General features: G+C 36.8%; 1 protein-coding gene across 5 annotated transcripts; it reads right to left on the reverse strand.

Moving 5' to 3' along the window:
* Positions 1 to 2299: 2299 nt before the first annotated feature.
* On the reverse strand, positions 2300 to 11939 carry LOC145545289 (natural killer cells antigen CD94-like). Of its 5 annotated transcripts, none has more exons than XM_081589387.1 (9): positions 11712 to 11939; positions 11435 to 11521; positions 9911 to 10006; positions 8938 to 9030; positions 8740 to 8790; positions 7189 to 7233; positions 6881 to 7032; positions 4740 to 4843; positions 2300 to 4639 (listed from the first exon to the last, which is right to left on the reverse strand). In XM_081589387.1, the coding sequence occupies exons 3-9, from the start codon at positions 9915 to 9917 to the stop codon at positions 4519 to 4521; spliced, it is 573 nt and encodes a 190-aa protein (XP_081445513.1). In that variant the 5' UTR covers positions 9918 to 10006; positions 11435 to 11521; positions 11712 to 11939; the 3' UTR covers positions 2300 to 4518. The 5 variants fall into 5 exon arrangements, with proteins under 5 accessions (XP_081445513.1, XP_081445514.1, XP_081445515.1 ...); XM_081589388.1 differs by lacking the exons at positions 11435 to 11521; positions 11712 to 11939 and adding exons at positions 9242 to 9318; positions 11566 to 11612; XM_081589389.1 differs by lacking the exon at positions 11712 to 11939 and adding an exon at positions 9242 to 9318 and having other exon boundaries at positions 11435 to 11612.
* Between the last annotated feature and the right edge of the window lie 4342 nt (positions 11940 to 16281).

A 16281-nucleotide genomic window follows, 5' to 3' on the forward strand; every position in this document is an offset into this window, starting at 1 on the left:
ATAGTTAGGGATTTATATAAATAGAAGTTTAGCTTTAATACAAATAATAAGACGATTGTTAATTCAGCTGGTGATTTTGCTAAGCACTGACCTTGGTGCTACATTGTTTTCAGCTTGCTGTGCCATGACTTTATGGGACCACATTCTTCTCTGTTAGGCTCAAGGCATAAGATAGAGTACAGAAAACAGGTTTTACCTTGAAACTCTGAGTTTGTGAATTCTCTCTTTGTCATAATCTGCTGTGCCTGTATTCTTTAAAAAATTGTAACCCTGGTGCTTTCTGTGCCTGATGCAAAAATGTCCTGGCTGATCAACCCTTATCAATAAAGGAGTCACTGAATGTTAGCAGGCCTCCAGGCCAAAAGATGATGTAAACAATTTAAACTTTTTGTAACTAAAAACACAAAGAGTGTTCGGGTTCCGAGAAGGGTCAAAAACTGCTGACCCATTGATTTGATTTGGCATGAGTTTACACTTTACATTTGTCTCTATGCACAACTAAAAATATAAAAGCTGCCTTGAAAATAATAAAGTCGGAAGACACTTGGAAACACCACGACTCGCTGTGTCTTCTCATTCTTATCGCCGACGCCGTCCATCCTGAGGGAACCCTGACCAGCTGGAGCAGGTCTCCGGCAGCCACAGGACCGGAAAAGATCAGTTTTTATTCCAATCCCAAAGAAAGGCAATGCCAAAGAATGCTCAAACTACTGCACAATTGCACTCATTTCACATGCTAGTAAAGTAATGCTCAAAATTCTCCAAGCCAGGCTTCAGCAATACATGAACTGTGAGCTTCCAGATGTTCAAGCTGGTTTTAGAAAAGGCAGAGGAACTAGAGATCAAACTGCCAACATCTGCTGGATCATCGAAAAAGCAAGAGAGTTCCAGAAAAACATCTATTTCTGCTTTCTTGACTACGCCAAAGTCTTTGACTGTGTGGATCATCATAAACTGTGGAAAATTCTGAAAGAGATGGGAATCCCAAATCACCTGACCTGCCTCTTAAGAAACCGATATGAAGGTCAGGAAGCAACATTTAGAACTGGACATTGAACAACAGACTGTTTCCAAATAGGAAAAGGAGTACGTCAAGGCTGTATATTGTCACCCTGACTATTTAACTTATATGCAGAGTACATCATGACAAACGCTGGGCTGGAGGAAGCACAAGCGGGAATCAAGCTTGCCAGGAGAAATATCAATAACCTCAGATATGCAGATGACACCACCCTTATGGCAGAAAGTGAAGAAGAACTAAAGAGCCTCCTGTTGAAAGTGAAAGAGGAGAGTGAAAAAGTTGGCTTAAAGCTCAACATTCAGAAAACTAAGGTCATGGCATCCAGTCCCATCACTTCATGGCAAATAGATGGGGACACAGTGGCTAACTTTATTTTTTTTGGGCTCCAAAATCACTGCAGATGGTAACTGCAGCCATGAAATTAAAAAATGCTTACTCCTTGGAAGGAAAGTTATGACCAACCTAGACAGCATATTAAAAAGCAGAGACATTACTTTGTCAACAAAGGTCCATCTAGTCAAGGCTGTTTTTCCCGTAGTCATGTATGGATGTGAGAGTTGGACTATAAAGAAAGCTGAGCACCAAAGTATTGATGCTTTTGCACTGTGGTGTTGGAGAATATTCTTGAGAATCCCTTGGATAGCAAGGAGATCCACCAGTCCATCCTGAAGGAAATCAGTCCTGGGTGTTCATTGGAAGGACTGATGTTGAAGCTGAAACTCTAGTACTTTGGCCACCTGATGCAAAGAGCTGACTCATTGGAAAAGACCCTGATGGTGGGAAAGATTGAGGGCAGGAGGAGAAGTGGACGACAGAGGATGAGATGGTTGGATGGCATCACCGACTCAATGGACATGAGTTTGGGTAAACTCCGGGAGTTGGTGATGGACAGGGAGGCCCGGTGTGCTGCGGTTCATGAGGTCGCAAAGAGTCAGGCACAAATGAGCGACTGAACTGAACTGACGAATATCAATGCAGATTCCTAAAGATATATGTGTAACATTATTACAAAAATGAGTTTTACAGTATATGATATTTGATACTTAGGAAAAGAGTTTAATGGAATAAACAGGGGAAGAAAGGATGTGAATGACTCCTGTATTGAGAAAGATGAACAAAAACACCCAAGAAAAACAAAAAGTGCTGAATTTAAGAGACTGGAACATAAATTATTTTTATTTCGAGAAAAATTGGGAGACAATTACATGAACCAAGGCTTCAAAGCAGGAGACTCAAATTAAGTTTAACAACATACAATAAAATTGGGAAATTTAAAAATAATTTTCTTAATCTTTTTATTTTGAGTAGAAACACATACATTTTATCAACAACAATAAAAGTAGTTTCAAATGTTTTTGTGTAGTATATATTGAAGCTTCCCTAATGGCTCAGATGGCAAAGAATCTGCGTACATTGCAAGAGACCCAGGTTTGATCCCTGGATCAGGAAGATCCCCTGGAGAAAGAAATGGCTACCACTCCAGTATTCTTGCATAGGAAATCCCATGGCCAGAGCAGCCTGGTTGGTGGGCTACAGTCATGGAATCACAAAGAGTTTGACACAATTAATGAATATTTATTAAAAGAGATAAAATAGACATAGTTACATTTAGTCTTCTAGAGATAGAGAAATGAGCATGATTTATTAAAATAAAAGAGTTTCCATATTTAGTCAGATGAGATTTGATTTTTTTCTAAGAAAACAGCTAAATAAGCTGTTTGTTACAAATTCAATAGTTTTGACTTTTTAAAATTTCCTTTTCTCTACATTCTGGAAGTGATAAAAAAGATGGTGTGTGTGTGTGTTTGTGTAACTTTGTTTATAATGTTCCCCTTATATTCAATTAAAACTATATTATTGTTATGAAAATCACATGGGCAGCAAAGGCAAAACATTTCAAGTATCTATAAAGTGCAGTGCATGTTTGCTTAGTCCATGTTAAGCATTTGAAAGATGCTATTGTCTATCTTGTATTTTTCATAATATAACAAGTGCATTTTTCCTAAGTCAACCTTCATACAAAAATGTGAAGAATTCAACTTGTCGTACTATTATATTTTGAGAAATAAAACATAAGAGGTTCCTTCCTCATCTTGACTCAGTATTTTTAAAATCAACTTTGGGTTCTTAATTATTACCATTTAATTAAAGTATAAAATCACAAAGCAAATAGAGGTGTCAAAACAAATTTCTTAAGATGTATAAAAGTGAAAGTGTCAGTTGCTCAGTCGTGTCTGACTCTTTGTGACCTCCCATGGACTGTAGTTCGTCAGACTCCTCTGTGCATGGAATTTTCCAGGCAAGAGAAATGGTGCACGTAGCCATTTCCTTTTCCAAGGGGTCTTCCCAACCCGGGGTTGTAAACTGGGTCAATTATATGCAACAGTTATAAAAAAGGGGGAGACTTGGGTTTTGATATCTGTGAGGTTAGGAAAATCCCATTCAGGTCACAGGCATCAGAACTCACTATGTTCTCAATCCTTCTTTGACCTACTCGAAAACCCTCAATAAAACAAACTGCTGCCTGTACCTCTCAAAAGTGTAATTGTTCAGTATTTATTACATACATAACTTTTAGGAAAAGATTTTGGGGATTGATGAGAGATTAAAATCTTCAAAGCACATGTGAGAATGACTTTTTTGTTTGTTTTACTGATATATAAGCATGAGGCAAGAAAGATCTATGGAATAAAAAAAAATAAAACTCTATATTTATGCGATCAGGGCTTAGATTACCTTTCCTTTTCCAAAATATGAAAATAATCTGTGAGACTACATACTTGGGCAGACTTGCAATTCTTTGGGGAACTTTGTAGCATCAAGAGAAGACACGCAAATGTGAAACCCTCTGAACCCTGTGATGCACAGGAAGAAAGTATTATATGGCACCTACAGGTCTAAATTAGAAGGTATAGATGCATAGACATCTAGAAAGAATTTAAAGGAGCATTAAAGCTATTTTTGCTTCCAGAAAAAAAGAGAACAGGATGGGAATTTTCAACCTAGTATGCCATACAAGGGGCTATGATTTTGATATATATTATTTGGTAGGAATTAGATTTTATTTGAATTTCAGCAAAGAGAGCTTCTAAGAATAGATGCATAAATTATGAAATTCACTATTGACCATATACATTCAATGTTCATGAAATTATTTATCTTGACTCCATAACTTCAGTGCAGGTACATAAGCTTCATCAATTTTAAAACACATTTCAAAATTTAAAAATTATAACTACAAAAAACTGCAACTATAACAATGGTGAATGTTAATTAGACTTACTGTCTAGTTATTGCTATGTTGTATACCTAAAACCAATATAATTTATATATCAATTATGTATTGATAAAAAATTTAAGCATATGTTTTCAAATATATGAAAATTATGATTGATAAGACACAATTTGAAACATTTTACAAATAGATAGTAGTAATGTGTTGCCATTCTAAGTAAGTCTAAATCTTCATTGCAGAATACTTCTGCCCCAAGAAACATCTAAACAAACTGTTGCTTACAGATGTAATTAAATGTACGTTCACAGTCTTCATCCACAGCACTTATGCTTGGCATATATATTATGCAGTTCTTTGGATTTACAGTGTGAAATAAAGGAACTCTGTAATGAAGAAGAAATTATTAGTATATGTGAAAAAGAATGATCAAAACCAAGGATGAACTCAAAAAGGACAGAAAAAGTTTTGATGCCAGAAACTTACAGATCTTGGGAGAGAATAGAATTGTCCTCCCTCAACCAGGCATGATGTTCTTCACTGTAAGAAAGTCCAATCCAGTAAAACCTGGAACTGAACTTCATAAAATCCTGCTTGGAAACAGAGACCAACATATTAAAGTATTTCAAATCTACTCTAGGAAACATGTACTTTTAAGAAGGTCAGTGTCCAGTATCAGATTCAGTTTTTCAATTCTATCAGATTGGTACGAAAAAGTAATTGTGGTTTCAGACCATAAATGCTAAATCATTATAACTAAGCTCAAACACATCTTTGTTAATCAAAATAGGAACCATGACAATCAACACATTTTTGCCATCGATAAATAAGTTTGTTTATTCCTGTAGCGTAAAAATCCATGCTTTGGGATTTGATGAACTCTTGGAAAGCATTTTCTGCCTCCAGTTAGTTGTGGAAACATTTCCCCTGCAAAAACTTGTGGAGATGCTTGAAGAAGAGGTAGTTGATTGCCACGAAATCAGGTGAATATGGCAGATGAGGCAAAACTTTGTAACCCACTTTGTTCAACTTTTGAAGTGTTTGTTTTGCAACCTGCAGCCAGGCATTTTCATGGAGAAGAATTGGGTCCTGTCTGTAGACCTATGAGAGCTGCAGGCATTGTAGTTTTTGGTGCATCTTATTGATTTGCTGAGCAGACTTCTCAGATGTAATGGTTTCACTGGGATTCAGAAAGCTGTAGTGGATCAGACCGGCAGCAAACCACCAAACAGTGACCATGACATTTTTTGGGTCCAAGTTTGGCTTTGGGAAATGCTTTGGAGCTTCTTCTTGGTCCAAGCACTGAGCTGGTCATCGCTAGTTGTATAAAATCCACTTTTTGTCACACATCACAATCCATTTGAGAAATGGTTTGCTGTTGAATAGAGTAAGAGAAGATGACACTTCAAAATGATTTTTTCAATTTGCTGTCAGTTCATGAGGCACCCACTTTTAGAACTTTTACACGTTTCTAATTTGCTTCAAATGCCAAATGATCACAGAATGGTTAACGCTGAGTTCTTGGGCAACTTCTTGTGTAGTTGTAAGAGGATCAGCTTTGATGATCCGCTCAATTTGTCGTTGTCAACTTCCGATGGTCGGCCACTGCACTCCTCAATTTCAAGGCGCTTGTCTCCTTTGCAAATCTTCTTGAACCACCACTGCACTGTACTTTTGTTAGCAGTTCCTGGTCCAAATGCATTGTGGATGTTGCAAGTTGTCTCCACTGCTTTATAACCCATTTTGAACTTCAATTTAAAAATTGCTTAAATTTGCTTTTTGTCTAACATAGTTTCTATAGCCTAAAATAAATATAAAATAAACAGCAACTGATGTCATTAGCAAAAAAAAAATACAGTGAGAAATGCATATTAAATGGTATATAACATAATCACTTTTATTTAAGAATGTTTTCCAATATCCTACAGCAATTTTCAACAAGGCAAAACCGCAATTACTTTCGCACCAAACTAACACAAACTAAAATCACTTTTAACTTCTAATTTAGGAGGTAGTCAGTCACTTGCCTCTTGTTTCTCATTGAACAAGTCAATTTCCGGAGGAAAAAATACCACAAAGTCTCACTTCTTGAAGGAATGAAAAATGTCATAATGGGTATTAGAGTTTTCATGGAACACTTCCTTCACAGGGGACCATCAGTCGACTCTGATCCCAAATCAACAGCACATTGAGGGCTAAATCTTACCACAGGTTCTACAGGGAGCTAGAGAACTTTTACTAAAGAGCTAATTGTTTTATAATATTCTACATATACATTTCACATTACACCCAAGAGTGTTAACAAAAGCTGTATAATTACAAAATAAATTAGAAATTCAATTAAAGAGCTAAAATAGGTTATTTTTAGCTAAAATAGGTTATTTTTATTTCTACTTTGAATTCTCTATAAAACTTTATCTGTACTTTATCTGTCAACACTCCTATCACGTAAATCTTTGAGAAATTTTGGGTTGATTTTGTGATGATAACAAAGTATAGGATATTAGTTCAAACATAATCATCCACTTGTTATCTGATTAAAGACTTAAATCAAAGTATTCAGCTTACTTAGATAACATATATCCTTAAGTCAAAGAAAATGTAGAAAATCAGAATTAAATACTTGCCAGTTCATTTCTGGTTTGTATCTGAAGTAGACTGGAATTATGAGAAACACAAAAATCCCTACTGTCTTTCCATGTTTTTAATTCATTCGAAATGAAATAACAGTTGCATTGGTAGCCAATCCACTTTTCTTGGCAAGAATAGCAGCCACATTCTAAGAGAGAAAATAAAACATGACTTGATGACATTGGAGATCCAGTTTCTTTTCAGTGCTACTTTTTCATTCAAAAAGAATTTGTTATTTATTAATTGTGTCTACAAATATTCTTTGAGAATTTACTGCATACACTACACATCAGCAGATATTTACCTGAACAACCCAGACATGACTCTTTTTCTTCATGGAGATTATATTCTAGAGAGAGAGAGAGAATTGCATACATTTTAGTCTTTATGAACTATATTTAATGCTAATCTGGGTAAGTATACCCAAGAAATTCACTGTGTTCAAATACAGTATAGCAGATTGTAGGATGTGGGGTGATTAGAAGAATGCTTTTTAAGGCAGTGACCCAAAGTTGATTTCTTCTATGTATTTAAAAGTAAACTAGATGAAAGAAGTATTAAAAGGAAGAAATAATTATAGCATATTTTGTGAGAGAAAACTTCTGAATATTTCATTTTCAAAATGATGATAAATAAAACGATTAGCTAGAAGACTGACCACCCAATATATTAGTGATCGTGTCTTCAGTATTGACCATCCTGAGTGACAAAAGTTCTGTCACATGGTAGACGCTCAAATCTTTGTCAAATAAATAATTTTGAGGGTGTAGGGTAGAATGGTGGTTAACAAGGGCTGAGATATGGGGAAAATAGGGAGATGTTGGTCAAAAGGTACATGGGATTTCCTGGTGGTCCAGTGGTTAAAACTCAATGCTTTCACTGCTGAGTACCTGGGTCCAATCTGTGATAGAGGGACTAAAATCCCAAAAGCTGGGAGGCAAGGCCAAACACATTTTTTTTTTTAAATATAAGCTTTCAGTTAGAAGATGAATTCATTCTAGGAATCTATGGTGCACCATTATAACTAGAGCTAACAGTGTTGTAGTATATATACTTGTGAGTTGCCATAGGAGTAGTTCTTAAATGTTTTTCCCACAAGCAGAAATGACAGTTGTGTGACATGATGGAGGTATTACTTAGTGCTACAGTGGTAATAATATTGTAATAATAAGTATATCAAATCAACACATTGCAGACATTAAACTTACACAATATCATTTGTCAAATGTATCTCAATAAAGCCAGGAAAATGCTCAGAAAAAAAAGATATGAATGAAGGGTTATATGAACAAAGAAGATAGTAAAACAACTTGGAGAGTGTTTGAGAAAAAAAACAAAACAACTAGGTCTTCGAGCTGCCTTTCACAGGTTAAGTGTTAAGAAGGGTTTAGAACTGCAAAAATCTCCATGCTGCTTTCTGAGTTATAGAAGAAAGAGAAGTAAAAGTAAAGAGATAAATATGTATGGGTTATAAACAAACACAATCAGGTAATTAGGATTGGCCATAATATTTACTTTAAAGTAAATATAATGTGTGTGTGTATATATATATATATAATGTATATAATGTAAATATAAAAATATAATGTATTTTTTATTTGCTACTTAAACATGAACACTTACATTGGAAATATTTTTTTCAGGGTAATATTTTCCTTATTGTTTAAATACACAAATAATATGTATTTGATGAAATTTGATAAATTCTTATGTCAACAATGAAAGAAGACTATCCTACAACTAGCAGGCAAATTTTTATCACTATCATATTTCATCAAGTTCCGCGTGAGAAAAACATGAAACTACTTATTTTATTCTTTATCAACAAGAAAGATATCCAAAGTAGGAACCCTACCTTCCTGAAGATCTATGGAGGGTCCAGGATGAATATTTGGTTTAGTAAGTGCTGTAAGAAATGATTAGAAATTTACTTTATCAGACACTGTTTCATGAAATAACAAAATACTTCACATTAGAAAAATCAAACTTTTATTGCAAGATAATTTCATCACAATTATGATCTTTTTGTATAGGCTTGAATAGAAAAACTTACAATTGTTTAACAGAACTCCCAAAGCAGCCATCAACAAAAGGCATATTACTGCTAAGACCCCAGAGATCCACCTCCATGCAGTGGTCTGAAAAGCTATAAAGAAAGAGAGGGTAATGATTTAAAGATCAAATACAGGAGTTCTTAAAGGCAGAAACCAGTGAGAGAATCCAAAAAGGGCTTTGGTTTGATAACCCAGTCATTTTGCCAGTAAAATGTTTGAAAATGAAGACAGTCCATTGAGAACTCTACCTAACACGAACATTTCAATATGATGTACTTTGTTCTTCATTGAGATTATCAGTACCTTCACTTCTTTATCAGTTCTGTCTCAGTACAATGTATTTACCATTTATTTTTTAATTTGAAAAGAAGCTTAGAGATCTGTAGTAAAAAGAGATAAACAGGCACTAAGTTCCATTTTATGGACTCAACTCTTTGCGACCCCATGGACTGTGGCTCACTAGTTTCCTCAGTCCATGGAATTATCCAGGTAAGAATACTGGAGTGGGTGCCATTCCCTTCTCCAGGGGATCGTCCAAACCCCCGGGATTGAACATGGGTCTCCCTCAATGTAGGCAGACTCTTTACAGTCTGAGCCACCAGGAAAACCCTGATCTATTGAAAAAAACTTATTTTGGTAATAACAACATAAGCATCACAAAGTGGAGCACATGACTCCCTAATGGGAGGTAAGAAAACCTAGGATAATTTTCCTGGTAAATTTATATCTCAATCAGAATTTAGAGCTATCCTGGTCAAAATCCACTCTTTAAATCTGTTGAGAAAACTTCACAAAATCATCTCTAAGTGACAGAATGAAGAGTCAGAAAAATGAAATTAAAAAGTGCTGATATATGAGAAACCTAAATCTGTACACATTTTTTCTTAACATGTTGCCCCAAATTAGCCGTACCCATGACATATATTTTTGGTTATTTTTATTTTTTCACTTTATGACTTGGGCTGCACATACCTGCCATGTGAGATGTTGTCTAATGTCGACGCAGATAAGGCACTGTGGATGCTTGTTGAAGGACAGTGAGGTTAGTCCATGGAGCCACGCTGGAGGCTACAAAAAACCCAAAAGTTGTGAAGAAAGTTTAAAAGAGAAAAACTGTGAATCAAAATGTGCTTGCATCTTCTGCTGATGAGACAAGGCGGTGTAGTATGAACAAGAAGCAGTAAAATCACTATCTTCTAAAATGCTTCTGGAACCGCAATACAGGAAATTCTCACTGAACCTCATAATGCAGACCATTTGACTATCACAAATAAGGTGACAGGAAAGTTTTTTTTTTATTGTTCGAACATCAAAGTCATCTAAAAAGCTAATTGGAAAATGGAATATATGGACAAACCAAAGGAAAATTTACTTAGTACAAAAAAACTTTTGCACAGAATTTTCCTTTTTTAATAACGAAAAATGTTTATTATTTACCTCGTGTCAGAGAGAAAGCACATGGCATATATTAGCTTATTTTTTCCCTGAATGTGACTTAACAATAAAGATAAATAAACACGCTTATTTTACCAATGAGAAAAGTAGGGTATAGAAAACCAAGGTTACAAAGTCTTTCTCTGGAGCACACATGAGATACATTTCAGATTAAGCCTCTCTCTCTCTCTGTCTATATGTTTTGTTAATTTTCATTCTTTTTCTTTAGTACAGAGTGGTTGGAACTTTCCTGCTCTCACGCTGTGCTTCTCATTCTTGCCTTATTAACCCAAGCATTGAAGGCAAAATAAAAACGGTAGAATCAGAGGGACTTCTCCCCTCTTCTCCTTCTTCTTCTCTTGCTCTTTCTCTCTCTCTCATTTAGTTCTCTAACTCGGTGGTAAAAATCCATCAAAGACTGGTTCAGTCCAACAAAGTAAATGTCAAGTCACAAATAAGACAACTGAATGCACTCATGCATATACACACAAAAGATGTAGATAGACAGACAGATAGATGGACAGATAAGTAGAAGATAGATACAGATAGGTAGACATATGTACATGTGTGTATATATTGTGTGCGTTTTACATACGTATGTGTGCTCAGTTGCTCATTCGTTTCTAACCCTTTGCGACTCCATGGACTGTAGTCCGCCAGACTCCTCTGCCCTGGAATTCTCTAGGCAAGAACAATGGAGTGGGTTGCCACTTCCTCCTCCAGGAGATCTTCCTGCCCCAGAGACTGAACTCATGTCTCCAGCATCTGCTACACTGTGGATGGATTCTTTACTGCTGAGCCACCTGGGAAGTCAGGTGATTAAAGAGGGCTTTATATGTATATACTTTATATACATATAAAATTCTCTCTGTGCTATCAGCACTGGTTGATTGATCCCTTTTTGCACAAGGGCAGTGGAATTGTTTTTGTACCAGTTACCCTACCGTTCATCTCCACTTGAAGCAAATGTTATCACTTTCCCTCAGAATATTTGTAAATTATGGAAAATCAGCAAGTGCAAATTTTCCCTCCTTGAACTGCTGAAAGTTTTGCTGCTCTCACCTGACAGTCCAGAAGTGTTGAGAAATTCTCACCGGGATGGCCCTAACCAACGCGTCTCAGTATTTGCTCTAATGCAGCAACCGTGACCTGAATGTGAGGCAATTTTGAACATTGTATTTTTCCCCACTTACCAGATTCACTCAACAGTGTTAGCCTCCAGTCTCCCCCTCTAGTGTCTGGATTAAGAGAGTGACCTTTATTGCGTTCTACATTCTCTTTCCTGTATTAACACTCCCTCTTTATCCACACACATTCCAAATATGCTTTGCACTCCAACCTCTATCAGGTGGGTTCTGATGCAGAGAGAACCCAGACTGAAGCTCCTCCACTGAAATGTCAGCTTCACTTATGTATTTGTTTCTCCTTCCAGGAAATGCAGGTCTCTCAGCAGAATCTCCTCTCCCCAAGCGTTCACTGTAGGAGCTACAACTTTTCTCCCCTGTAGGTTGCTCATGCCCTTGATCAGTGCCCATGTTGACTCCAGTAACTAACAGACCGATCAAACCTGAACCAAGAGTTGGAGAAAATTAATGAATGTCCACTTAATTATGAAGAAGGAGGTCTCTTCCTTGCCTATCGGTGTTCCAGAATATAGTAGTAGTATATATTTTAAGGGTCCCAAATGACAAATTTTTTTGATCTCACCACTTGGAAAATGGGTACATTCCGTGAGTGGAAAGAAAATTGCCAGCATCAAGTTGCAAATTATTTTCTTTTTAAGGGAGAGGAAGAATTCCCTAGGAAAAGAAAAAAAGAAGGATTCTGAACTAATAAAATCTTTGCATTGGCACATTGTATGGTGAAACAGTGACATCAAATCACATACTCCCCAATTGTGTTATCAGTGCTTGAAATATACACTTAGAGCAAAATAAGAATAGTGATCCAGGTTTCTAAATATATGTGTGTAACATTATTATAAAAGTGTATTTTACGGTGTATGACATGATACTTTGGGAAAGTTTTTACTGGATTGATCAGGGAAGAAAAGAAGTGAAGGACTCCTTTATTGAAAAAGGATAAACATAAAAACACCAAAAAATGTCAAAAGTGCTGAATTGAAGTGACCAGAAGATAAATTAATTTTATTTTGAGAAAAATTGAGAGGCAAGCACTGTGTGAACCATGTCTTCAAAACAGGAGGCTCAAATTAAGATTCACAAAACACAATAGGATTGGGACACTTAAAAAATAATTTTTATTAATCTTTATTAAGTAGAGACAAATTTTTATCAACAACAATATAAGTGATTACAAATGTATTTATATAATCTTTATTACAAGAAGATAAAACAGATATGAATACATTTCACTGTCTTCTAGAGGCAGAGAAATGTCCATGATTTATTAAAATATAAGAGGTTCCGTTTTTAATCAGATGAGATTTGAATTCTTGCTAAGAAAACAGTTAAATAAGCTGTTTCTTACAAATACAATAGTTCCATTTTTAAAAAATTTCCTTTCCCCTACACTCTAGAGGATGATTAAAAAGAGATGGTATGTGTGTGTTTGTATGTATGCACATACTAGCATACAAAAAATGAATATGAATCTAAAATATGTGTGGGCACAGCAACATTCTTTGAGCTTCTGGGTAAACTAGGTAGAGATGGATTATTATTCTCTTTTTCTTCTTATCTCAAATTTCACACCTTGAGACGTTGCCTTCAGTGCAGTTCTATGAAAGATGAATTATCTTGGTCAGATCTTAGGCAGACTCAACAAAAGAAGCAGAATAGCACCAGGACTACCAGACACTTACCAAACTGTAGGAAAGGGAAGGGCCACCTTCCCACAGGCAGGTGCTCGTTGAGCATCTGAGCCAGGAAAAAGGTGGTATGGAGTTCAGAAAAGCCACAGTTGGAAACAGTCAAACACATAATATGACTCCCAGTCCCTGTGCCTCCAGTGACCAAAAAGAATTGTATATTTACTTTTGCAACTCTGGACACCTTGCATTTTAATAAAGTAATGTCACAACCAGTCATTCAACCTCATGGTCCAAAGATATTTTCTCTTATAATAAGAGAATAATCCCACGACTCCACTTTCTCCTGACCAGAGGGAAAGGAGAATGAGCTAAGGACGCAATGGGGATTGGAGGAAGATAAAAAGAGGTCGGAGGGGCAAGACTGAGTACTGCTTGTGGGAAAGAGTGTGCTGTGAGTAGAGAGGATGCACTGGTGGTGATACTCATTTGCCACTTGAGTCAGCACTTTTCATCAATTTCTTGAATCCTTATAGAAATTGGGGAAACTCCTGAAGATGACTCACTCTCTGCATGGAAGGGTATTGTGCATTACCTCCTCCTACGTCATATTCTAACTATTCATCTTATTATTATCTGGAGATAATTTCCCTTTGAAAGAAGTAGGATCCATCCTATTTAATACCCTTATTTCTTGTAACATCCAATAAGCCTCATAAGCCCTCAACAAAAACAACAACAATAATAAAACAGAATGGAACTCTCCAGATGGTCAGTTAGAAAAATATTTCAAACCTTGATTTTGCTAGATTCCAAGATTCATCCTGGGCTAGAAATGTAAAAAATACCTCTCCCTACTTTAATACAGAAAGCTAACAAAAGTAGATAAAACAGAACAATAATTAGTTTGCCCTTGGTGCAGGACCAGAGTAATGACAAATAGGGAAAAGAATTACTGATTTTCCTAATAAGCTCTTCTGTACTATGGAATTTTAAAACATGTCCATGCTTTGCTTCTGCAAAATAACACACAAAAGCAAAAAGTTTAAGTCTCCAAGAAAAGATTCATAACTTCAGGTTTCCAATGTTTTGAAAGACGGCACTTACTAATATATATCTATGATGTGTGCTTAGTTGCTCAGTCATGTCTGACTCTTTGCGACCCCATGGACTGTAGCCAGCCAGGCTCCTCCTTCCACGGGGATTCTCCAGGCAACAATTCTGGAATGCAATGTCGTGTCCTCCTCCAGGGTACCTTCCCAACCCAGGGATCGAACCAAGGTCTCCCTCATTGCAGGAAGATTCTTTACTGTATGAGCCACCAGGGAAGCCTGCATCTATCATCGTATGACTTAGGTTTATTTCTTCTGATTCTCACTTTATTCAGGACTAAAAATGGCTTTGGTGTGATAGTCACATTGACTAACAAGAAATAAATGAAAAGGTTTCTTTACATTGCCATAATGTATGGTGAAATGGTGAAAGTAAACCATATACTCTCAATTGTGTTATCAGTGGTTGAAATATACAATTAGATACAACCTAAGAATATCAATAGAATGGGAAAGACTAGAGATCTCTTCAAGAAAATGAGAGATATCAGGGGAATATTTCATGCAAATATGGGCCCAATAAGGGACAGAAATGGTATGGACCTAACAGAAGCAGAAGATATTAGGAAGAGGTGGCGGGAACAGGCAGAAAAATGGTACAAAAAAGATCTTCACGACCCGGATAATGACGATGGTGTGATGACACACCTAGAGCCAGACATCCTGGAATGTGGGCCTTGGGAAGAATCACTACAAACAAAGCTAGTGGAGGTGATGGATTCCAGTTGAACTATTTCAAATCCTAAAAGATGACGCTGTGAAAGTGCTGCATTCAATATGTCAGCAAACTTGAAAAACTCAGCAGTGGCCACAGGACTGGAAAAGGTCAGTTTTCATCCCAATCCCAAAGAAAGGCAATGCCAAAGAATGCTCAAACTACGGCACAATTGCACTCAACTCACACACTAGTAAAGTAATGCTCAAAATACTCCAAGCCAGGCTTCAGCAATACATGAACTGCGAGCTTCCAGATGTTCAAGCTGGTTTTAGAAAAGGCAGAGGAACCAGAGATCAAACTGCCAACATCTGCTGGATCAGTGAAAAAGCAAGAGAGTTCCAGAGAAACATCTATTTCTGCTTTATTGACTATGCCAAAGCCTTTGACTGTGTGGATCACCATAAACTGGAAAATTCTGAAAGAGTTGGGAATCCCAGATCACCTGACCTGTCTCTTGAGAAACCTGTATGCAGGTCAGGAAGCAACAGTTAGAACTGGACATGGAACAACAGGCTGGTTCCAAATAGGAAAAGGAGTACATCTAGGCTGTATATTGTCACCCTGCTTATTTAACTTATATGCAGGGTACATCATGACAAATGCTGGGCGGGAAGAAGCGCAAGCTGGAATCAAGATTGCCCGGAGAAATATCAATAACCACAGATATGCAGATGACACCACCCTTATGGCAGAAAGTGAAGAAGAACTAAAGAGCCTCTTGATGAAAGTGAAAGAGGAGAGTGAAAAAGTTGGCTTAAAGCTCAACATTCAGAAAATTAAGGTCATGGCATCCAGTCCCATCACTTCATGGCAAATAGATGGGGAAACAGTGGCTGATTTCAATTTTTTTGGCTCCAAAATCACTGCACTTGGTGACTGCAGCCATAAAATTAAAAGATGCTTACTCCTTGGAAGGAAAGTTATGACCAACCTAGACAGCATACTAAAAAGCAGAGACATTACTTTGTCAACAAAGGTCCATCTAGTCAAGGCTGTTTTTCCCATAGTCATGTATGGATGTGAGAGTTGGATTATAAAGAAAGCTGAGCACCAAAGCATTGATGCTTTTGAACTGTGGTGTTGGAGAATATTCTTGAGAATCCCTTGGACGGCAAGGGGACCCAACCAGTATATCCTAAAGGAAATCAGTCCTGGGTGTTCATTGGAAGGACTGATGTTGAAGCTGAAACTCTAGTACTTTGGCCACCTGATGCAAAGAGCTGACTCATTGGAAAAGACCCTGATGCTGGGAAAGATTGAGGGCAGGAAGAGAAGTGGACGACAGAGGATGAGATAGTTGGATGGCATC

Source organism: Giraffa tippelskirchi, chromosome 4, assembly GCF_054371585.1.
Source record: "Giraffa tippelskirchi isolate mGirTip1 chromosome 4, T2T-mGirTip1v1.2.pri, whole genome shotgun sequence".
NCBI lineage: Eukaryota > Metazoa > Chordata > Mammalia > Artiodactyla > Giraffidae > Giraffa > Giraffa tippelskirchi.

Excerpts from the sequence above, each read along its gene's own strand:
- LOC145545289 (XM_081589387.1), bottom strand. Across the intron at positions 7,033-7,188 it reads GTCATGTCTGGGTTGTTCAG|AATGTGGCTGCTATTCTTGC; the intron begins GTAAATATCTGC and ends TTTCTCTCTTAG. Across the intron at positions 4,844-6,880 it reads TACAAACCAGAAATGAACTG|GATTTTATGAAGTTCAGTTC; the intron begins GCAAGTATTTAA and ends GTTTCCAAGCAG.